General features: G+C 39.3%; 1 protein-coding gene across 1 annotated transcript in view; it reads right to left on the reverse strand.

Annotated features, from left to right (window-relative positions):
* Window positions 1-21215, reverse strand: part of GASK1A (golgi associated kinase 1A) — a 33563-nt gene that overhangs the window by 874 nt on the left and 11474 nt on the right. The window contains exons 2-4 of the mRNA XM_088150875.1: window positions 9477-10916; window positions 2296-2418; window positions 863-966 (exon numbers count right to left, since the gene is read on the reverse strand). Of these exons, the coding sequence (XP_088007001.1) occupies window positions 863-966; window positions 2296-2418; window positions 9477-10916 (1667 nt within the window). The remainder of the gene's footprint in view (window positions 1-862; window positions 967-2295; window positions 2419-9476; window positions 10917-21215) is intronic.

The raw sequence follows: 21215 nt of genomic DNA on the forward strand, positions 1-21215 counted from the left end.
ACAAACAGAATAACCCCTCTGCCTCTTAAAACATTTAGATTTACAACATTTTTATGTTTTTTGCAAAGAACATATTCAAGGGCGTTGATTAAGAAAACCTATTCTTAATGAAAAACATTCATACATTATCGAGAATTATAATTCAATTTATCTGAAGAAAAGAGTTGCAATCCATGAAAGTTTATGCCACAGAAAATCTTGTGTCTTAAAGTCTGCAATCCTGTATGAGTTTTTTACATGCAAGTTTTCTTCTGAAAAGACACATATCCAATTGCAGTAAACAGAACCATTGTGCTATCATTTTTTTCATTGTAACAAATTTTTGTATCCTCCTGGAATTCACTTAACGGTAAATGTTCTTGGACTTAAGAATCTTCTCACCTATCTGGCAAGAAGAAACCCAAGATTATAATTTTAAAACTAGACACATGAAATGCAACTGAACATTTAATATGATGTGTAGCTAGACTCAGAGAAAACTACATGAGAAAATACTTCAGACAAAAGGGCTTGTGGTTATCTTTTCTCCCCCATTAAGTAGTCTTCAATCAAAAAGGTTAGAGAGAGTTGTTGCTCTACAAATGAAAGGGTTTTAGTGGAGAGAACCAGAATCCAATGGAGACTCATTCTGCAGTAAAGGACCAAGTGATTTTGTTCAGTTCCTCCCCCTTTCTACATTCTCCAGTGACACATTATTTTGGAGGGTCCCCCAACCCCACCAAAGCTGGTTTCCAGGATATAACAGGATGCAACAGAAAGGGAAATCATCACTCTATTCTCTCCATTTTGGAAATGTTACGTAGCATCTATACCCCATTAAACTGACATTCTGTTAGGTCAATTGCTCTATCATCCCTCTTACCCATCTATGCCTTGCAGAAGTCTGAAATTAAGTTTTGCTTCAGGGTGGAAAGGTCTTCCTGCATTGTCAATAAATACTAAATGAGAAGGCTTGCTCCTCCGAACCTGGAAGAAGGGAAAAAAGTAAACTTGGCAATTAACTGAGGACAAGGTAAGGATGTGAATGGACTAATGCAATGTTTGATGAAATGTTGGAATGTTTGCCTGGCTGCTCATCATATTTAGGGTTACATATTCTAAAGAAATATTGGAAAAGAAAAAAATCAATCATAGAGCATATCAAGCCAACATCCAAACTTAATTAGGATTTTAGAAACACAGCCAATGTTTTCAATCAGAAGTGTGGTTGGATGATGTTTTCAAAGCTAAGATGATGATAGATGGATTTTCTCAAAGTACATTGCTTCCAGCTTCCTGGTTTTCATTTAAAACAGATGTTGGACTACCAATATTTGACAATATTGTAGATTTGACAATCACTATAGCCTAGGCTTTTTTAGGAACCCTAATCCCCCTCCAGAAGGCCTCTGATATTTTAAATTTGCTATGCAATGTTCTGTGATATTTAATGGTTCTAACACTGCGGAAGTCATAGAATTTGTTCAATCTCCCATTGAGAATGGATAAAGAAACCAAAAGAGACAAAAAGGAAGATGGCTGGATGTTACTCCATTGAGAAAGTTGCAGATCCAAAATCTTCTAGGCCCTCAAGCACTTTTCCTTCTACAAACCAGTACTTCTGTACCAGCTACTGAACTGATGTACAATAGACCAACTGCATCTTATGGAGCAATGGGAGAAAACATGAAAAATAGATATCTATTGAGAAGGGGGGAACCTCCTCTGCAAACAGTGTTGCTTTGGGGCTTCTGATGTCAGAAATCTTCACAACAGGAAGGGTGGTTTTGGAATAATAATATTGTGATCTGATGCAGCATGAATTCAGTTCTCCAAGAAGTTCTTCTGTGAAGGGTCTGATTAAGTCAGTAAGGTTACAGTTGAGATGGTGATGAATGGGTTTTAAAAACTAGTAACCAGAGTGAGTGCCCTCCTAAGGAAATAGGTGGGCAATAAACTTTTAAAGTAAGTTTTCCCCCTCTCCTGAGAAGCCAGAAAGCTTTCAATGACTGGGGAAGGGTCACCTTAGATACTGCCCAGTTACACCTTGCGTGAATGCATTGAGATCACCTGATTATTAACTTCATAAACCATGGGGCAAGCTCCCCACTTTATACTGTAGTTACTGTAATGCACACCATTGTATACATATATGCTGTCCCAAACTTGTAATTTCATTCTTAATTATCTTCTTTCATCCCACATATTTATTTTGACATCTTACCAACTGGCTGGGAAAGCAATATAATGAAAAGCGAGCATGCATAACTGGGCTATTCTGTAAATCACTGGGCTTCAAACAATAACTAGGCATACCAAAATATGGACCAAAACCAGCTCTGCAGGATTTCGGCATTTCTCATGGAGTAATTCCTGAACACAAGGCTCAGAGGAATCTGGCTGGAAACCACAGCAGTATCGATCCAGGCGATCATGAACCTGTGGAAAATGTGGAATGTAGAGGGAGATCAGAGTTTAGCCATATCAGATAAAGAGCTCTTCATTTCACACAAGACAACTATTTGCTAATGGATGAGCAACAATTCTAGGATATTCTCTCTTAGAGATTAGGATGATCAAGTAAGCATAAGGGCAGTGTGGTCTAGTAGAGTGTACATTATATTGAGAAAACATTGCACCTATTTTGAGTTTTTCCTAGCCTTCTTTTCTAAGGCATTTTCCAGTTCTCTTTCTTCCTACTGTGCTCAACATCCAGTATCTCTTTTGCTGACTGTGATACTAACCTTTTCTCTATATAAATTGCCTTTGCAATTTTGAACAATTGCAAGAGTAACTGCTTTGAATTCATAGCCAGACAAGATAAGCTTTGGGGGAGATATCCATGCTCACTTGACTGCCCATACCTACTGGCATATCCATCATCCCCATATCTGAGTTCAAGGAGATCTGCAGAGGTGAGACTGCTGTATATGCAGGCTACCCAAATGACTTAAGACACCTGAAAGGAGAGTCCCACACCTTGAAGAAATATTTCAAGAATTCCATGAAAATGTATTTAAATTTTGTTTTTGCTTACACTAAACATAATATTGCTATATTACTGATTGCTGTTGTAGAGTGTTTATTCTCTTTTTTTGCTTTAATCAGATCTATTGTTGGTTGCTATTCTATACTGGGAAGTACATAACACCTTCTCGATGCATCAGATGAATGCAATGATGAGTTATTCCCACAAACAGCCTTTCTACACTGTGAACACCTATTCCAAAGGAACTGTTTTGATGTTCATCAGAGAGATCACAAGACAAAGTGCACAAAGAAAGTTCCTCTTTATGATATATTCACTGAATAAATAACATTCACCAAAAATAATCTTTGAAGTGGCTAAAACACACATGATGATGATGAAGCATGTCCATATTTCTCTATCTAAACCACAATCTGGTTTATTTTTGACTTAGCCCCAAACCTCAGCCATTATGCTCTTGAACCACAACTCAACATTAAGACTACTCTGGCTTGTTCAACCAAGGGTTCCTAAGACCCATGTTAACTCATTGCTTTGTTTATGTGGTAGTTCTTTAGAAAAATAACACAGCTCACATATTCTAAGTAGCAAAAACAAATATTGCAGACTGGAATACAGGCTTAGGCAGCTGGCTTGTTTAAACCTAATGAAAAGGTTCATGATAGGGACTGGACACCAATCATTTCAAGAGAATGAAAGATGTGCTTGCTCAGCACCAGCATATTCTGACTTCAGACAACTGAAGTGGTCCCCAGCATCCAGCAGGGCCTGCCCTAACTCCTTTTGCATGTTCAGATGAGCCACTCTTAATTTTCCATTGTGCCCCAAGAATGTTCTGTCAGGGCACTCTGTAAAATTGAAAGATTGGCTCCCAGCCAAAGTGTTACTTCTCCTGACAACAGCACCAATGCGTAATTTCACCAGGGTCCACTGGCATAGGAAGAAACTCACTGGAGGATACTTTTCAGAGGCCCACTGAAGCCCAGAACCTGCCTTGGGCAGATTTTTACTGTTTAGATGAAGCACTCTTCTGGAATCTTTGAATCACTGGAATCTCTTGGACTGAAAGATTTTAAGCACTAACTACACCTATATGTAGGCATCTCAGAGAACAATGGCTCTGCTCTTCTGCAAATGTGTTTGGTGAAATTTGTTAACTTAAACCCACTCATGCAGTGAAAGTTTCTTGGGTTGATTTCATCTCAGGAGAAAGTTATTTCTTTAATAAAACTGAGCTGATATTCTCAGCATTTTAGCAGATGGTGTGTTAACAGAATATCTGAAAGTGTGAGATTTGGCAGGTGTTCAACTATCACTCTGCTTTCTCACCGTCTGGAGTTGCCAGGGAAAATATTGACACCTTCCAAAAAATATCCTAGGACCGTTCTTACACAGTTGGTGGCCCTGAAATTACTGCTTTTTCATCCATCCCTCCATAGGTTTGTTTATTACTCTTCAGGGTGAACAGAATGGGGGGATCCCTGAAATTCCTATGTCAGGAATGATCTTTACAGCCTACTTGTCTGTATTTTTCTTGTGGCTATACTCTGTGCTACATAGGGCAAACATGCATTTTCTAGATGCATCATGTAATGTAGCCATATAATGTGGAATCTAATGGCAAGAGAAGAATCCCTGTGGAATTGGATTTCATTTCAGTATCCTCAGTGCCAAGACATTTGTGGACAATGAGGGCATTTGTTGAATAGGAACCCACAGCTTGCAGGCAATTTTTGGAAGCGTGGAAAGTTTCAGCAGGAGTTTCAAATATAAAGTGAGACTAATGTTTGAAAAAAAAAAGTTTAATATTCCAGCTGGGTGCCTATGAATCTTTTAGGGTACCTAAAATTATTATGCAGATAGTGTTCATGGTGCTCTCTGAGCTTGGTTGTTTGCTTGCAGACGTTTTATTACCCAACTAGGTAACATCATCAGTGCTAGTGAGCATGGGGTTTGCTCCCTGTTTATAAACAGCAGCTTGCCCTGCCAGTGTTGGTGGGAATGTGGTTTCTCCTTGGTAGTTCCTTGATTAGGGTGTTGTTTTCTGCTTGTTTGCCTGGTGTTAATCCCTGCTTATCTGGGTGTTGGCTGCTGGAGGGGATGTGTTCTGGTCTTTTTGTTTCCTTCTTAGCTTCTTGTGGTCTCTTTTGAATGGTGTGTAAATATGGTTTATTTCTATGTGTCTATTGATGGCTGATTTGTCTGAATGCCAAGCTTCCAGGAATTCCCTAGCATTTTTGGATTTAGCTTGGTCTAGGATGCTTAGTTTCCCAGCTGAAACTATAGTTGAGTCTGTCCATGTGTTGTGAGATTAAGGAGTTTTCATCATGTCTTCTGACTTCTGACACATCCTCTCCAGCAGCCAACACTGCAGAAAACAGAAAACAATACCCTAATCAAGGCACTACCAAGGAGAAAACCACACCCCCACCAAAACTGTAGCTCAAGCTACTGTATTTAAACAGGGAGCAAACCCCACACTCACTGGCACTGATGATGTTACCTAGTCAGGTAATGAAACATCTGCAAGCAAACAACCAAGCTCAGAGAGCACCTAGGACTCCACAATTCAACCCTGAGCTAAATGTATTCTCTTGCATTGAGACAGTGTTCAATCTGACAAAGCCCAAGCAAAGCAATCTGAAATTTTCAACTTGCTCCCAGTGCCGGCTTTTTAGTATTTAATATTCTATGAATTTAATTGCCTCTATAATCCCAGTGATTTGTCAACATTTTGCAAGCAAAGGAACAGCAGCTGCAACCATGAATTAACGAAAATATTTTTATAAATTTCAGGTAGCTGCATAGCCTGATCACATGCACGTTTACCTTAAACCAGTTCAACAGGACTCAAATGAGACATTATATGGAGATACATAACCATCTCCTAGCAGTGTGGTTATAAACTAGTCTTCCCCAACCTGGTGCCCTTCAGATATGTTGGCATTCAGATGCTGTCTGGGAATTCTGGAATTATAATCCCAATATATCTGAAGAACATTAGGTAAGGAAAGAATTAATTAAGTAAAATTCAGACAAGGGAGGTTACTAGTGTGAGCAAAGGAAAGTGAGATGGAAAGACCTGTTTATCCATATCCCTTCCAGCAGCATATCTGCACAACAACCTAAGTGCTTTCTGAAGGGAAAAAAAAGTAATAAACAAAGCAGATTGGAGGCCATTTTGAGCACAAAAGGTGTCTTAAAGAAAGCAGAGCTTTTCATCTATTCCCTGTTCTGTGGCTGCTTTGTTTTAACACTGCCTATTCATTGTTTTTTAAGGAGATGTTTAATTTACTGGAATAACTATAGAGTAAAGGCAAAAGGAAAGGAAGGGGAAATGCATGCACACAGCTGCAACATAAGTTCAAGTGGAAACTAGGTATTTCAGGCTTCCCAGATGTTTTAGATAAGAGGCTTGAAGCTAGTCTTTGCTTCTTGTCTTTTATGACTGCCAAAAAATGAACCCTTCATGCACTTGGTGGTTGAGTAGATCAGAGGCACACCTCCCCTTCTCACAGGAAGAGCCACTGCATCAAATAACATGGAAACCAGAGTAATTAAACCGAGCAGCCAAACACAAAAGCCAACTACTTCTTTTTCTATCCTGTAAGCATTATTTAAAGTGAAAGGTTGAAATACCTGGGATTTTTTTAAAAAAGAGTATTCATAGGGCATATGGTCCCATTTTAGGAAGGTTTCTTTTCAGCTGAAAACTTTGCTCCGTGCCAAGAGCTGTGTGTAGAGCGACTGCAATTTTATTGACTTGCAACATCAAAAACCAATAGCAGTATGTCTTTCTATGGGGTTTGAGGAGTTGTAGGATGATTCCAATCAGCGCAGCTAGTTTTTGGGAGGAGGAGATGATGATGGTGGTGGTGATGATGATGATGATGATGATGATGATGATGATGATTTTGGCTATATGCTGGGCACATAACATTAAGGTGCTACTTGGATAATTCCTAGGTTCCTGACTGGAACTCAAATTTCCTAAGAATACCAGTGAAAGATGTGATTCTTTTGCTTTTTATACTGTTTTGTTCCTCAATGAATAAATTAATAATAATAATTTATTCAGTAACATTTATGAGTAAAAATGTGACCTGGTCTCAGTAGAATTCCTGTAACATTCTCTGCTTGAACAAGCCTCTACAAATCTCTGCAAGCCAGTTCCTGTCCTTAAGAGCCTCTCAACCAGAGGAAAACCATCATGAGCAGGCAACATTTGAGAGCCCAGCACACAAGACACCTATCTAGAGGCCCTGTTTAGTACAGCATCTTCCAGGACAGTGTGAGAAATCAAAAAGCTTCCATTGATCTGAGAACGACCACTTCCCCAGGAGAAAGGGTAAAGAATAACATGGTGGCACCAAGACACACTCTGACATAGGCCTCCTCTGGCTAGGGCCAGTTCATTCCCAGGATCATAGAAATGATGCAATATATGATTCAGCCCATCAGCAGATAAAGTTACAAAGGTCTTATAGTTGTTACTTTCCCAGTTCTTAATCACGGAAGGAACTGTTGAGTTCTGCAGCTATAGCCTATGACCATATTGTTTATCCTGATGTTTCATCACATGATTATGTGCAAGAAAAGAATCCCATAGAAAAATAGTAACAATGCTAATATGTCTGTGTTAAACTAGCCTTTTGAAACTTACTTGGAATAAATCAAGCTGTTTTTGCAGTGCTTTCCAACATTTATCTAATCAGGGGCATCCACAGGGGAGTCAAAAAAGTCAAGATGGTTTAATTCCTTCTCCCTTATGCTCCTATATACCCTAAAGTGATTAGATAGATAGATAGATAGATAGATAGATAGATAGATAGATAGATAGATAGATAGATAGATAGATAAGCAGCTTTTTTAAATAGAATTTCTACCCCAACTTTCATTTGTGAATGGTAAGTTTGCTAAAACTCAAATTAGCAGAATATTGGGGTTTTTTCTTCCCATGTGTACAAGTTTGGGTCACCATCTGCATACTTCAATTTGAGCAAGGCTTTTCATGCTTAATATGCTAAAAGCAATTAATTATGCCAGAGTGTAAATGGCTCTTGAAGCATTTATAGGTTTCAAAAACAGCTTACAGTGCCACACGGATGGATGGATGGACGGATGGATGGACGGATGGACGGATGGACGGATGGATGGATGGATGGATGGACGGATGGATGGATGGATGGACAGATGGACATATGAGAAAAACTTTAGCTTGCATTCAGTTTTTCTGTATTCATAATAGGAATTATAATAATTGGCAATAAGTGATAACTAAAATGCTGTTTTAAAGATAAATTAACCCACACCATACAAATTATATTTGGATTTCAAAATTTTAACTGAGTGCCAAGGGTAGTATGGATGAGATGTATTTTTAATAAAAGAAAAAAATCCCTCTCTTTAGTTTTCTCTGTTTGGTTCTGTGTGTGCTTATATTATGCACTTGTACTCTGATATCTTTAAGATCTGTTGTAAGACATCCTAAATACTATTGTGGTCAAAACACAGAGTAAAAATCTTTCTATTCCTAATTGTACCAAAAGACAAGCTATCCTTATACTTTCCAAATAATTTCTATTTACCCATTTAATACCAGCTTAGCAGAAACAATGATGCACTTTGTGAGAAAAGCACTAAACTTGTCATATGCATAGAGTATTAATGAAAGTCCATTCCTGGTATTTTCAAAACTACTCTGTGTGTGTGTGTGTGTGTAAGTATATGTATGTAAGAAATACATATAGTTTGTTTTTATTTAGTACACTTCTACCCTCCTAATAATCCTGTGAACTAAGTTAAACTGAGAAAGACTGACTAGCCAGGTTATCCAATCATCTTCACAGCAGAAGGAGATTTGAACCCAGGTTTCTACTGCCTTAATATGGAAGGTAATGTATCCTCTTCTACAGGCTATTTTATAACTCCAGATTTCATTTGATCCTAGGTTGGAATTGGTCATTGTTAGATCTCCAGCATGTATTTCATTGATTAAAACTACCAAATAATATGAATTGACACAAGTTGCTTATGGAAGGGCAAATTTCCACAATTAATAAGCAGTTAAGCAATTAACAAGCACAATTGCTTGTACTTTTGTAAGAGACACTAGGCAGCCCATGAATGTAAAATCCAAGAGATCATTTCCAAACTCTAAACTCTGAAACATGGAATTCTCCTTTTATAATGTAATTATTATATCACATATTCAGTGCATAATAATTTGCCAGTTAATTATTAGTTAATATCCTTTAAATTATTATAAATTCAGAAATGAACCCCAAAAACCTAAGATATTGTCCTATGTCTAAACCATTCCTCAGTAAATTATAATCAGTTACCATTTGGTATTGACTACTGTGAACACCTTCTTATCTATCATGAACTTGATAGAGTACCGGTTTGGTGACATCTTGGCACAAATTGCAAACTTCTGTATTGTATTGTAACTTGGCTCTGTCCTATTAGGGGGAAAAAGAAAAACATTGATCTACCACCCATCTACCTGCAGAAGAAAATCAAAGAGTGCCAATTTGGCCCATTCAGAATGTAGGACAGTCAAACAGGGAGCTTTCCCAGGTGATGTTCTGGAATCTTCCATGCCACACCGCTGCTGCAACAAGTCCTGGTACTGCAACCATCCTACAGTAAAGGAGTTCTGGTCATTGTTGGAATCATTCAAGTGCTGTATATCAGGTACCCACCATACAATGGGCCTAGGAGCACCATTGGTGTACTTGTAGGGTAGCAGGTGGCTTCTAAATCTCCTGGCCACTACAGGTAAGCTCCGGCGCAAGCCCAAAACTCTGTCCAAGTGGAATGCCAGAACCTCATAGAGGTCAGTGGACCTTTTGATTAAGCCACACAGCCCATTCAAGCACAAACTTTGGGAGTCATGCAAAAGGGCATCTTGATTATATGACAGGGCAACTCTGATAATTTGCCCATGGCCAGGAATTCGGTCCTTCTTTACCACTGTACCATTGGCCAGAAGCCTCATCTTTTCCACATCATCCAGAGTGAACCATGGAAGGGTTTTCTCAGCAAACCTCAGCCTGTCCTCTCCTTTGAAAACAGGATCTTTGCACCATTCTGATTTTCGCAGCTCCTCTGGATGTACAGCCCAAAGATAAGTTCTCTGAAGTTTTTGGAAAGGAGCATTATCCCTCCGTTCCTGAGTGTTGGTTATGATCTGGAAGAATTGCTTGTCTGAGGTAAGAGTTTTGATTAAATCTGAGGATTGGTATGCAGCACCAGCGGCCTGCACATCTGGCTTACATTGCTCCTGTGGTACAGTCAGCTGGCCTGCAGAAGTGTCCATAAGAAATAAAAAGGCTCCAGGCTTTCCATCTTGTAAAGGAGGAAAGAAGGGGGCCAACTGCCTCTGCCGTTTCCAATGCACCTCTTTTTTGGTTGTGTGCAGTGAGAAGCTCAGGTCTCTTCCAACATCCTTTAGAGTAAAAGTGACATCAAAGCTGCTTTTTTTTTCGTTAGCCCTGGAAGGATGCTCTTCATGTTGGAGTCTTCTGCCCTGGTCAAAGTTTTCTGCTGCGATGTTATGATTTCTAGTCTGGCCAGGGAACCTTCTCCTTTTTTTAAAACCCCGATGACTTAATTCACCCTGTCTGCGTGGCATGCTTTTCTGCTTGCAGGCTGGACTGGGATTTGACAGAGGTGGCCCTCCCTGTGCGTGGGTCCGTTTGCTACGGCTGAAACGCCATGGCTGTCGGACAAGAGGGATAGTGGAATTTCTCCACAGATGCTTAGAAGGGGCAGGTTTCACATGTAGCATCTCCCTCGGCAAGTGCTGGAAATTCAAATCCTTGTAGTTGTTCAGGGATGTAGGAGAGAAGCTTGTAAAAGTGATCACAGATAAGGCAAGCAAGAAGCAGTAACCAGCCAGAGGAGATCTCTTCAGCCTTATTCTGCACCAACTTCTATGGGCCTGTGGAATGAGAAAGGAAGATCTTATTTTCCAGAGAAGACATATATGCAGATCTTTCCACATGAGTAAAATCAAACCTACAGAAATATCCAATGGCATGTAATGTGGAAAACAGGTGGACAGAGAAGAAAGCTGCCATGCCTTTCCCATTTCTCCCAATTCTGTGTCAACATTCAGCTGCCATTGATTCATTTATTTATTGTAGATATTTATCTACTGCCCCATCACAGGACACCAGCCAATAAAACATAATAAAGACAACATCATAAAACTTCTAGAATCACACTAAAAAGTCACTGAAACCACAAGTAGCAAATAGAATAGAAATAATATTTTTAAAAAGCAACAAAATGGCAGCCAGCCCATAATCAACCACTGAGATCCCAAATGCCTGGTTAAAAAAAACTTTCTAAAGCTCAACAGTGGGGGTGGGCAGGTCCACAGCAGTCCTTGTCGGGCCTTCGAGGTTAAAGCCATCGCTCTGAATTGTGCGCGGAAAACTCCTGGCACCCAGTGTGGTGCCTGCAAAAAAAGGATTCTACTGCAATATTCAGTCTCGCCCACAAACAAGTGGCCAACTGCATTCTGTGAGAACTGCTTTTTATGGGTAGTCTTCAAAAGCATCTCCAGTAGACAGTGTTCCAGTAGTGTAAACTTGAGGTGATGAGTACAGGAATTTATGGTCCAAGAAGTGTCACCACTGGCATACCAGCCACAGGTGGGCAAAAGTTCTCCTAGCCATGGCCTCTACCTAGGACCTGCAAATCCAGAAGACCCCCTGACTGCATCTCAGCTCCTTCAGAGGAAGCATGATTCCATCCAGAAACCCCACTGGAGCCAGATTTTTTTTCCTGCAAGAACAGTACTTTTGTCTTGCTGGAATTCAGTTTTAGTTTGCTTTGTCCTATCTAGCCCTTAGAGCCTCCATGGACTTCTTAAAGAAACACGTGTGAAGAGAGGGGCTATAGAATGTAGCTACAGCATGGATGTCTGCATGATGAACTATATAAACAGGCAGAAATATTTGGAAATGTCCTGTTCAGATTTGGAGCAATTGATTAAACAACACCTGAATAACACTTAGGAAGATAGAAAGGCTGCAAAATGGAAAACATGCTCAGTGCTTTTACTTAGGAATGAGACATGAATCTCTGATCTTATTACAGATTGTTGATCTTTTCAATTCACTTCTCACAGGGAACAACTATCATGTGTTCCCTTGTCACTGGTTTCCTCCCATACACATAGCACAATTCTATCTCATATAAACAATATTTTGACTCATGAAAGAAAGCTTATGTTTTAATTCTGAAAGTATACCATGTTCCATACAGGGATTCTTCTATCATGACCCTCAAACCACATCCCCTTTTTGCTATTTATGTTTAGCATCTAGCCTCGCTGCAGAATATCTTCAGGATTACATCGTATAAAGGTAAAGATGCCCACCAGGTGAGCCTCCTTCCGTAGTGACTTCATGGATATGTCCATGTAGCTTTCTTGCCAAATTCATGGGAATAGTTTGCAATCCTTTTCTTCTGGATTTTTTTTCCCCCCACTTTTCCAGTCTAGCATACCGCCCTGAGCTATTTTGATAATTTCCAAACCAAGTAACTAACCAGACCTTATCCCAAGATCATGTTCAGAATATTAGTCTTAAGCTGGCCTGCACAATGTGCAGCCTGCAGGCCGCGTGCAGCCTGCCAAGCAGTCTTGTGCAGCCTGCCAGCATTTTTAAAAAAAAACTCAATGAATTCACCACCACCCCAAAAGACTCGCTGCCAGACAATGCCTCCAGGCCGCACCGCTGCCACCAGCTCCAGCACTGCCACAGCTTCACTAACCACCAAACAGATGCTTGGCACACCAAGTATTCCTTGGCAGCCCACAATGATTTTTAAATTATCAGTGGCCCCTTCCCCTTTACCAGGTCTGCAGGCCTGGTCTAAGTGTGAGGCTTGGATTTTAAAAATAATTTTTCCTCATCTTTCCTCTGAAAAAGGGCAGTCAGAAGATAAAAATGTCACTCTGTCTGAATCCCCTGGGTCAATAGATGTGTTTTGTGAGCCTTTCCCTACCAATCTTGATTTCTATGAAATGTTAAAATGTCCTTTGGGGAAAAAGAATGAATTTGAGCTTTAATTGTATATGTATGTTCCAAATTACCTGGATGTGACAGATGTCTTTGGCCCATGAGATTAGCCTTATCATATTCCCGGTCATGGGCTAATCCAGTTTCCCAACTAAGGGCTGGTCAACCAAGCTAAGGTCAAGAACCACTGGAACATATTTTATTTTTCTGCTTGCTCACACTATCAATGTGCTTTCAGAGTGCATTTATGTTTGGGTGGGCTAAAGCCAATCAAAACCTGATCCAGCTTTTGTTTCCTTTGTTGTAAATTCTAGAACTGCAGCCCTCAAAATAAGCAACTGGTTATTCAATCATTGTTTGGGGAATTCCACATTTCTAGTTCATGGCAACTTTGGCTGATCCTGAAAAAGCAAAGCAAGATTATGCACACTAAGGGGGTACATGAAGTGAAAAAATGTGTTATGCTCAGTCCACAGACCAAACACATTGTGGCTCAGAATTCTGCCAGACCATTCCACAAAGATAATAATCTTGCTGAAATGAAACCTGGATCATTTAGATCAGTGTTTTTCAAACTTGGCAACTTTAAGATGTGTGGACATTAACTCCCAGAATTCCCCAGCCAGCATGCTTCCCTCTGTGGCTCCTTCCCTTAGCCACCATCAAACTTTAATTCAAGGGTGGCATACCTACTTGACTACCCAATCTTGCCTGTGCCAGCCTTCCTAGCCACTGTCATCCTACACCCATCCAACCCACCCGTCCTACCTCTCTCCTAATGCTCACCTTCTTTCCCCACTGCTACTTCACATCCATCCAACACATTGATGTGATCCACCTGCTCTATTTCTCTATCTCTGCATACCTTCCTTCCCCACCACGCTGCTGTCCCTTCTTCCACCCATCCTACTTCTCTGATACCACGTGCCACTGGCTTTCCTTTTCTTTACTGTCTTCTGCCACCAAACACCTCTGCCACAACACACGTACTCCAGGCTCATGCACAATGTACTGCATGAGTGCGTTCCAGATCAGTGCATGCATACTTCAGTCTCAGCAAAGACTACCTAATACTGTGTGATCCATGCACAGAATGTTCTATGCACAAAGTGTTTTGCATATCCCTAAATGCCACCATGAAACTCTAGATCTGAAGACTGAACTGGGAAGAAAGAAAACTGTTGGCAAAAAAAACCAACCTAGGCATGACCACGTAGTCACCAGGAGTTAAGTTTTACTTGTATATTCCTAGCCAAACAGAAGGAATGTCCAGAGTCCCAATTTCTCCAGAGAAACCTAGAGAAAACTAGCCCTAGAGAGGAAAGTTTCCAACTACTTTCATGGAAGTCCTAGTTGCTCCCTGGAAGACAAGAGTCTCTCTTTTCCCATAACTGCATTCTCTTGCAAAAGACCAACTCTCTCTGCCTCTCACCTGGAGGAGCAAGCTGGCCTGCAACTGGGGGTAAATTCTTCAGGGACAACAGTGCAAAGGCACATTACAGCAGTGTGATTCTTGCCAAGGAAAGCCAGAAAAATAGATCCCAGAGCTTTGCAGTGTTGCAGTCCCTCATTTAAAATCTTTTATTATTAGTGTTGATGCAGACCACCTCCATTCTCCAGCACTGCTCTGGAACAGCCTAGCAAGATTCTTAAGAAAAGTATCCCTGTAAACTCTCTGTCTCTATGGAGGATTGGAAATGAATAGCCTTTTTACTGCTTTTTCTGCCAAACGCAGCCTAACAACAGTAGATAACAGTCAACAGGCACTTTAAGCCCATCTTCTTGCCAGTATCCCTTTGAGAATTCCTTTCATCCCTTCAGCCAGACTCCCACACCTTCTGTCTTTCCACCACCACCACCAAACTTCAATTAAAGCCATTTTTTTCAAGCAGACCATACTCATAATTCTTGATGATCTCAGGTAGACTTACGTAATAAAAAGCCTGACATAAGAAATAATAATTCAGATAATGATTCAAATTTACCAGTCATATTGTTCACTCTAATTGGGATTTAATTCTAAATTGCTCTCATTTTTTTGTATTTTGCACTGCTAAACATTATTTGCTTCATGGAAGTTTGCCTTTTATTCTTTCTTTTGTAGTTAGGTTATAAATCTCCCTGACTAAAATCATTAGAATTTCTTACTCCTTGAAGAGTAGGCTTTGTTTAGCAACTGCTTCATTTAGCAACCATTCACAGTTCCTACGGTTATGAAAAGGTAACTTTATGACCAATCATTTGCATTTATGACCTTTGCAGGTCTGTAAAGCAAAGGAAAGCTGAAGTAAGATCATAAGCACAGTTGGGTTTCACTTAGCGACCACTAAGGATTGCCTGTAGTTCTTACAGCCTATTTTACCATTCTTTAGTTGATCAATACACATATTTTTGTTTTCTGTATTCTCATGAATGAGTATACCTGCAAACATTTGAAGATCATGACTTGGAGGGGGGGAATATGTATCCTCCCCACTAGCCCAAGCCAAATTGAATTTCTCTCTCCATTATATATGTTATTTCTAAATGTATAGCTTAACATCTATGCAAATGTTATGCAAATGACCATCCTAAACACAGAAAGAAGACAACTTCCATCTTGGGCCTTCCTTAGGAGTGGTTAGAATTTAAATCCTGAAAGTGAGGCAAGAAAATGTGAAGGCAAGAAGAGAAGGCAGCAACAAGAATGGAATACAGGTATATGCAAATACAATTATAGAGTTAATTTTCTTTTCAGAGCTGAGTTAAGCCAAAGCCTGCCTTCGTTCAAGGCAATCACATATTGAGTATGCAGATACGTTTACACAGTGCTTTTATTGGAGTAGTTGATGTATGCTGGATTTCAAAAAAGCCTATTGTGAAGAGGTTAAGATTTCTACAAATAAATCCTTTTATGACAAGGCTCACCTCATTGCCATGGAGACAAATTCTACTAACTAAAAAGCTCAGCTGTGTGATTTTAAAAAAAGCACACACAGCCAATAGCAATACTGTATTCTTGTACAATGGTCTGGTGCAGTGTTTTTCAAACTTGGCAAACTTAACATGTGTGGACTTCAACTCCCAGAATTCCCCAGCCAGCATGCTGGGTAGGGAATTCTGGGAGTTGAAATCCTCACATCTTAAAGTGGCCAAGATTGAAAAAACACTGGTCTAGTGCAACCTTTCCCAACCTAGCAACCTCAATTATGTCAGGATTATAATTCTAGCAATTCTCAGCCTGCACGGGCAATGTTCTGGAAGCCAATATACCCAGGTTGGCTGGGTAAAGCTTTTATAATGATGGAGCTTAGGCCACCTCCCCCATGAGTATGGGTAAAAATGTCAAGATGGCAGCTGTGACCACACAATTGAACTCTGCCAATAATTACATGTGTGACATGATCAATGCATAGAAAAAGGGGTTGGCCTTTAACCATCATGGCCCTCGTCTTGACTTTTCTGACCTCCATTGTGGATGCCCCTGCCCAGGCAGATTCATGCTTTGACAAAAAGAGAGACCTTGCTTTTCGATTATATTCAAAGAAGCTAATGTCATTAAAATCTTCATCATAAAAATACAAACACTCAACATCTCCCTGTAAACTCCACAACGTTTATTGGCATAACTGCAGTCCCATGTATAATTTACTAGGGAGAAAGCTCCACTGAACTACTTGGTGTTTTATTTCTGATTTTATAGATGAGATTAAAAAAAGCTCTTCAGCCTTCTAAAATGCAGTCATTTTAACCGGACATGCAAACAATCTGATTTCCATGTATCTGTTAGCATTTATACTAGTAGTGAAGTAGGGCCAGTACCATTTATACTGGTAGTGAAATATTTATACTGGTAGTGAAGTTATCAAAGTAAAAATAAGTGATCCTTTGCTATTTGAGTATTTTCCCTATTCTATGCTGATTTGCCATCTATAAAATTTGAAAACCTCATTTGCTTATTAAAGCAAAAAGATCTATTCCAGAAGATGATACTATCATGCTTGCCCATAAAGAAAGTTAAAAGCAGTTATGTGGTTTATAAAGTTATGGATGCTTGGACCTTTCACAAATACTGAGCCAACAAAGGGACTGGTGATAGAAAAAGATACAGGTAGTTTGAAGTCCAGAAAAGTAAGAACAGCATTATTCTGAAATCAGATTAGGAAATTGAGAGAAATATCAGGTAATGCAGCTATCAGACTGCTACAATAATCTAGACATGAACCCATTTCTTTGTCGCCTCTGTGATAAGAAACAAATGGGTCCTGCAAATATTCATTAACAAAAGTTACAGCAGTTTCACTAATGAAGGACTCAAGGTTCCTTACCCCAAGGAGGCCCAAGCATAGCAGTTCTGAAAACAGAACAAGAGACTGGAAAACAAGGGGTAGGACGATCAGGATGAAACACCACAACCTCTGTCTAGTGTATGTTCAGTCTGAATCCCTCTTAGGACTCGGAAAGGGATGTTCATGCTGTCATTCACTGTGGTTTTGTGTTCCCCAACAGGGTAAAGGAATTAGAAATGGCATGTTAGAAAGATTCCATCTCACCAGCAGTAATACATATTTTATTATATAATATATCATAATGTATTATATTATTGTACATAATATATAATGTATATTTTAATCCAGTTTCTGAACATGAATATGGTTTATGCATAAGTTAGGAGATAACCAGGGTGGAAATTGCTTTCACACATCAGTTTTTCAGTATTGGGGGCTGAAAAAGTATTATTTGGCAGAATTATAGGTTGTTAATGACATGGGTCATTCCAGTGCAGATGAAACCAATCTAATAGGGAAAAGTACTAAGACAATTCCTGCAAATATACAACATCTTAGGAATCTGCCCTAGCCTTACTAAGGGACTGGTGATAGAAAAATACTAAGGAAGGAGAACGTTTATCTCAAAGAGTAATAATAACAATGGAATGATTAGGTTCAGTTTTCTTAAATATGTCACTCCATACAGGAAGCACATTCGGATCTTGTTCCTTTTTTGTTCAATGGCAGATCAATTCACAAAGGAAGGTTCTGCAAACTTTTACAGTAATACCTCGGTCTACGAACGCTTCTGTTCACGAACAATTCAGTTCACAAACAGCAGCGTTTGCAGATTTTTGCTTCCGTTTGCGAACTCCGCACCGGGTGATGAACACGACCCGCGGCCATCTTCCCTGCTCTGACATGTGGTTGTGGCTTCCTCTAGGTGAGATCGCGGTCACAGACAGACACTTGCTGTGAAGCTTTTTGGTGTCGCCTCAAGCAAGGTTAGCGTTCTCTCTCTTCGTACTGTACTGTACTGTACTTTGTTTCATATTTTTGTGGTTAAAAAAAAACATACGGTTCAGAACGGATTAACCTTATTTACATTGAACCTTATGGGAAAATTTGATTCGGTTCGCGACCAATTTGGTTCGCGACCAGAATTGTGGAACGAATTAAGTTTGTGAACCGAGGTACCACTGTATTAATCAACAACTCAGTTACATGAATATTGCACAGATATACCCTGTATAATGCATTCAAAGATAACTTTCTGATTGAGACTGCCGAAATAAGCGGGCAGGGAAAAAAGCATGAGACAGCCAAAATAAGCAGCTGAAACTCAAAAACTTTTTGGCAGGCAAAAAAGAGTTCAACATACTTAGTCCAGATTAAATCAAGAATGTTGTTTGGATAGAACGATTCTCTAGCTTTTCTAAATCATAAGATAGTAACATCTACCAAAATAGGAAGATTTATTTGGGATGTTAAAATCTCTCAGAATCACCAGAGGAAGAGCTAACTCTGACAGTCCTAAAAGTCACTAAGTTGGTTCCTCAATAAACTGATTATTAATGCTAGGTGGATGGTAGCTAATTGCAGTGAGATAATTTAATGGAAATCTCATTTCTATAATCAGAGGAGAGTCAAATGAGGGGAGGCTAAAGAAGATGGGAATTTGTAAATCTAGTTTGCCAGCACTCCAAAGCTGCCACCACATCCAGAGTCTAGGGACCTGTATTCATTGACAACCCCAACTGGAGATTATTTTTTTAGTTATGGTATCATTAGGGCTTAACTATGTTTCTATGATAGCTGCAAACAGGGCAGAATGTTCAATAATCTGAGAGAAACCAAGCATTCCTAATAATTGAATGAGCATTCCACAATACACAGCTGGAAACAACTTTTTCAGATCTGTCTTTGGAAGTTGGAATTGCAATTAAAGTTTCTTGGGGAAAGCAGGATGTGCTGACTGCAACCTTATTAAAGTTCATTCTATAGCTGTTCATAGTTCCTGCCTATACAGTAGATGGAATTTCAATAGAAGCCTGCGCTTAGAATTTAGAGTTCCCTTTATTCTGCTGCCTTTCAATTTATTCAAGATAAGTGTCCCACTCTGCATCTAGCAATTCTACCTGCCTGAACTCCACATTTCAGGGTCTTCTTTTCTCCATCTGTACCTTTTTCTCCTCCAGGTCCCCCCCCCCACACTTATTATTGTAATTCATTCTATCCAGGGCTCCTGCTGCAAACACAGTCTTGCCTTGTGGAAAACAGAATCAACATAAATTATGAAAGGGGCCATGCCAAAAATCTGCTACTAATTTCCTTGTCTGTTCTTCCTCTGGTCTTTTTAGAGGTAGAGACATCCATTCCTTTAAAAAGTATACGAGCAACTCCAAAGTAAACATGCTATTTGGTATGAAAGCTTTAAAATGAATGTGACTTTTCATCACAATCTTTTCCATAGTTTTGTTTGGGTATTAAAAAAAGTGCTTAGCATTCTGGCTTCTGGAAACATCTTCCATGACAGCCATGTACACATGCAGATAACCCTCGAAAGGAAGTGTATGACACAATGCAACACCTATGACCAGTGTGTGATATTCCATGTATATTTTAACTGATGGTGCAATCTGAGCCTTAAAGTTATTCAGAAATGTTTCCTTGCCTGAATATTCTAATGGTCTTCAAAAGAAATATGTTCACTTGATGAACAAGAGAGGAAGACACAGTCTAATTCTCAACGCAGATAAGGGAGAACAAACGAATCTGTTCTTTAACTATCATTTTTGCAGATTCAGCCTGAGAGAAAAAGTCTGTTTTTTTTCTCTGTGATCTTCGTCCACACACTAAAAATCCTCCAGCCTTAGGGAACTCACATTTAAGGCAGCTGGTGATTCATGGAAAGAGTGCCTTTCACCCTGACACAGTATCTGCTGTCATTTCAAAACCACAGCTTGAATCCTGGAAGCCAATATGTATTACTTAAAAAAAAAAAAAAAGCAGTCTTATGCAAATAGTGCTTCTTGATACTAAATGCTTTAAATATTACTCATTTTCCAAACATAAAGACTGAAAGATTGCAAAAGGTTTCTCCGATTAGCACCATTTGCTTCTTGATGTAAAGAAATCCTCCCCATGCATTCTCTGTAAAACGTTGGCCCAGAGCCTTGGCCAGGCCTAGAGAAAAGCAAATATAGAGAAAGTCTGGGGAAAACTTGAGCATTTCTTAAAAACATAAAATGTCTTATGCAGAGCAAAAATGCTTCAGGACTATCAATTGTGTGGCAATACTTTGGCCACCAGCTGTATCTAGCTGATAGCCATAGTTGATGTAGAAACATTTGGCAATTTATTACACACACACATAATTTGTATTAAGAATTTTGATTATAATAGTAAAATCTTATATAAACTTAAAGAAAATAGAGAGGAGTAAATAGCGCAAGGAAAAAGAAAGAAAAGAAGAAAAGAAGAAGAAATATAAAAGTAAGAATATAATAAAGAGAAAAGAAATATATAAAGAAGTGACTTCCAACCTTTATCACAAGTATAAACAAATTAGTAACTCTTCACCCTCTCTAAAGTTACAAACATTTATCTCTTCATCCCATATCCTGTCCCTTATCTACAGACAAATCCATAAAGCATTATGCTTTATGCTGGTGTCAGGAGAAAGTCCAAAAAGGGTAGCCATAGGCAACAACATATATTTGAACCTTGATCAAATAAACCGACTTTATATTCCTTCCTTTTACTTCTGGCAGTCTTTAGTTCATTCAAATATTGTGGTAGGATTTGATTTCTCTTCATTTCTTCTTTGTCCCATTGCACAGAGTTTTTCAAGGCTTTAACAAGCTTCTTTTGTTAATTCAATAGGAAAAAATTATCCAGGTCACTCTCTTGATTTGTAATTTGTATTTCCTTTTTAAATTTTAAAACTTCAGCCAG

Source organism: Python bivittatus, unplaced genomic scaffold (genome assembly GCF_059951505.1).
Source record: "Python bivittatus isolate LINGU-HERP-01145 unplaced genomic scaffold, Pbiv_v1 ctg000610_np1212, whole genome shotgun sequence".
Lineage (NCBI taxonomy): Eukaryota > Metazoa > Chordata > Lepidosauria > Squamata > Pythonidae > Python > Python bivittatus.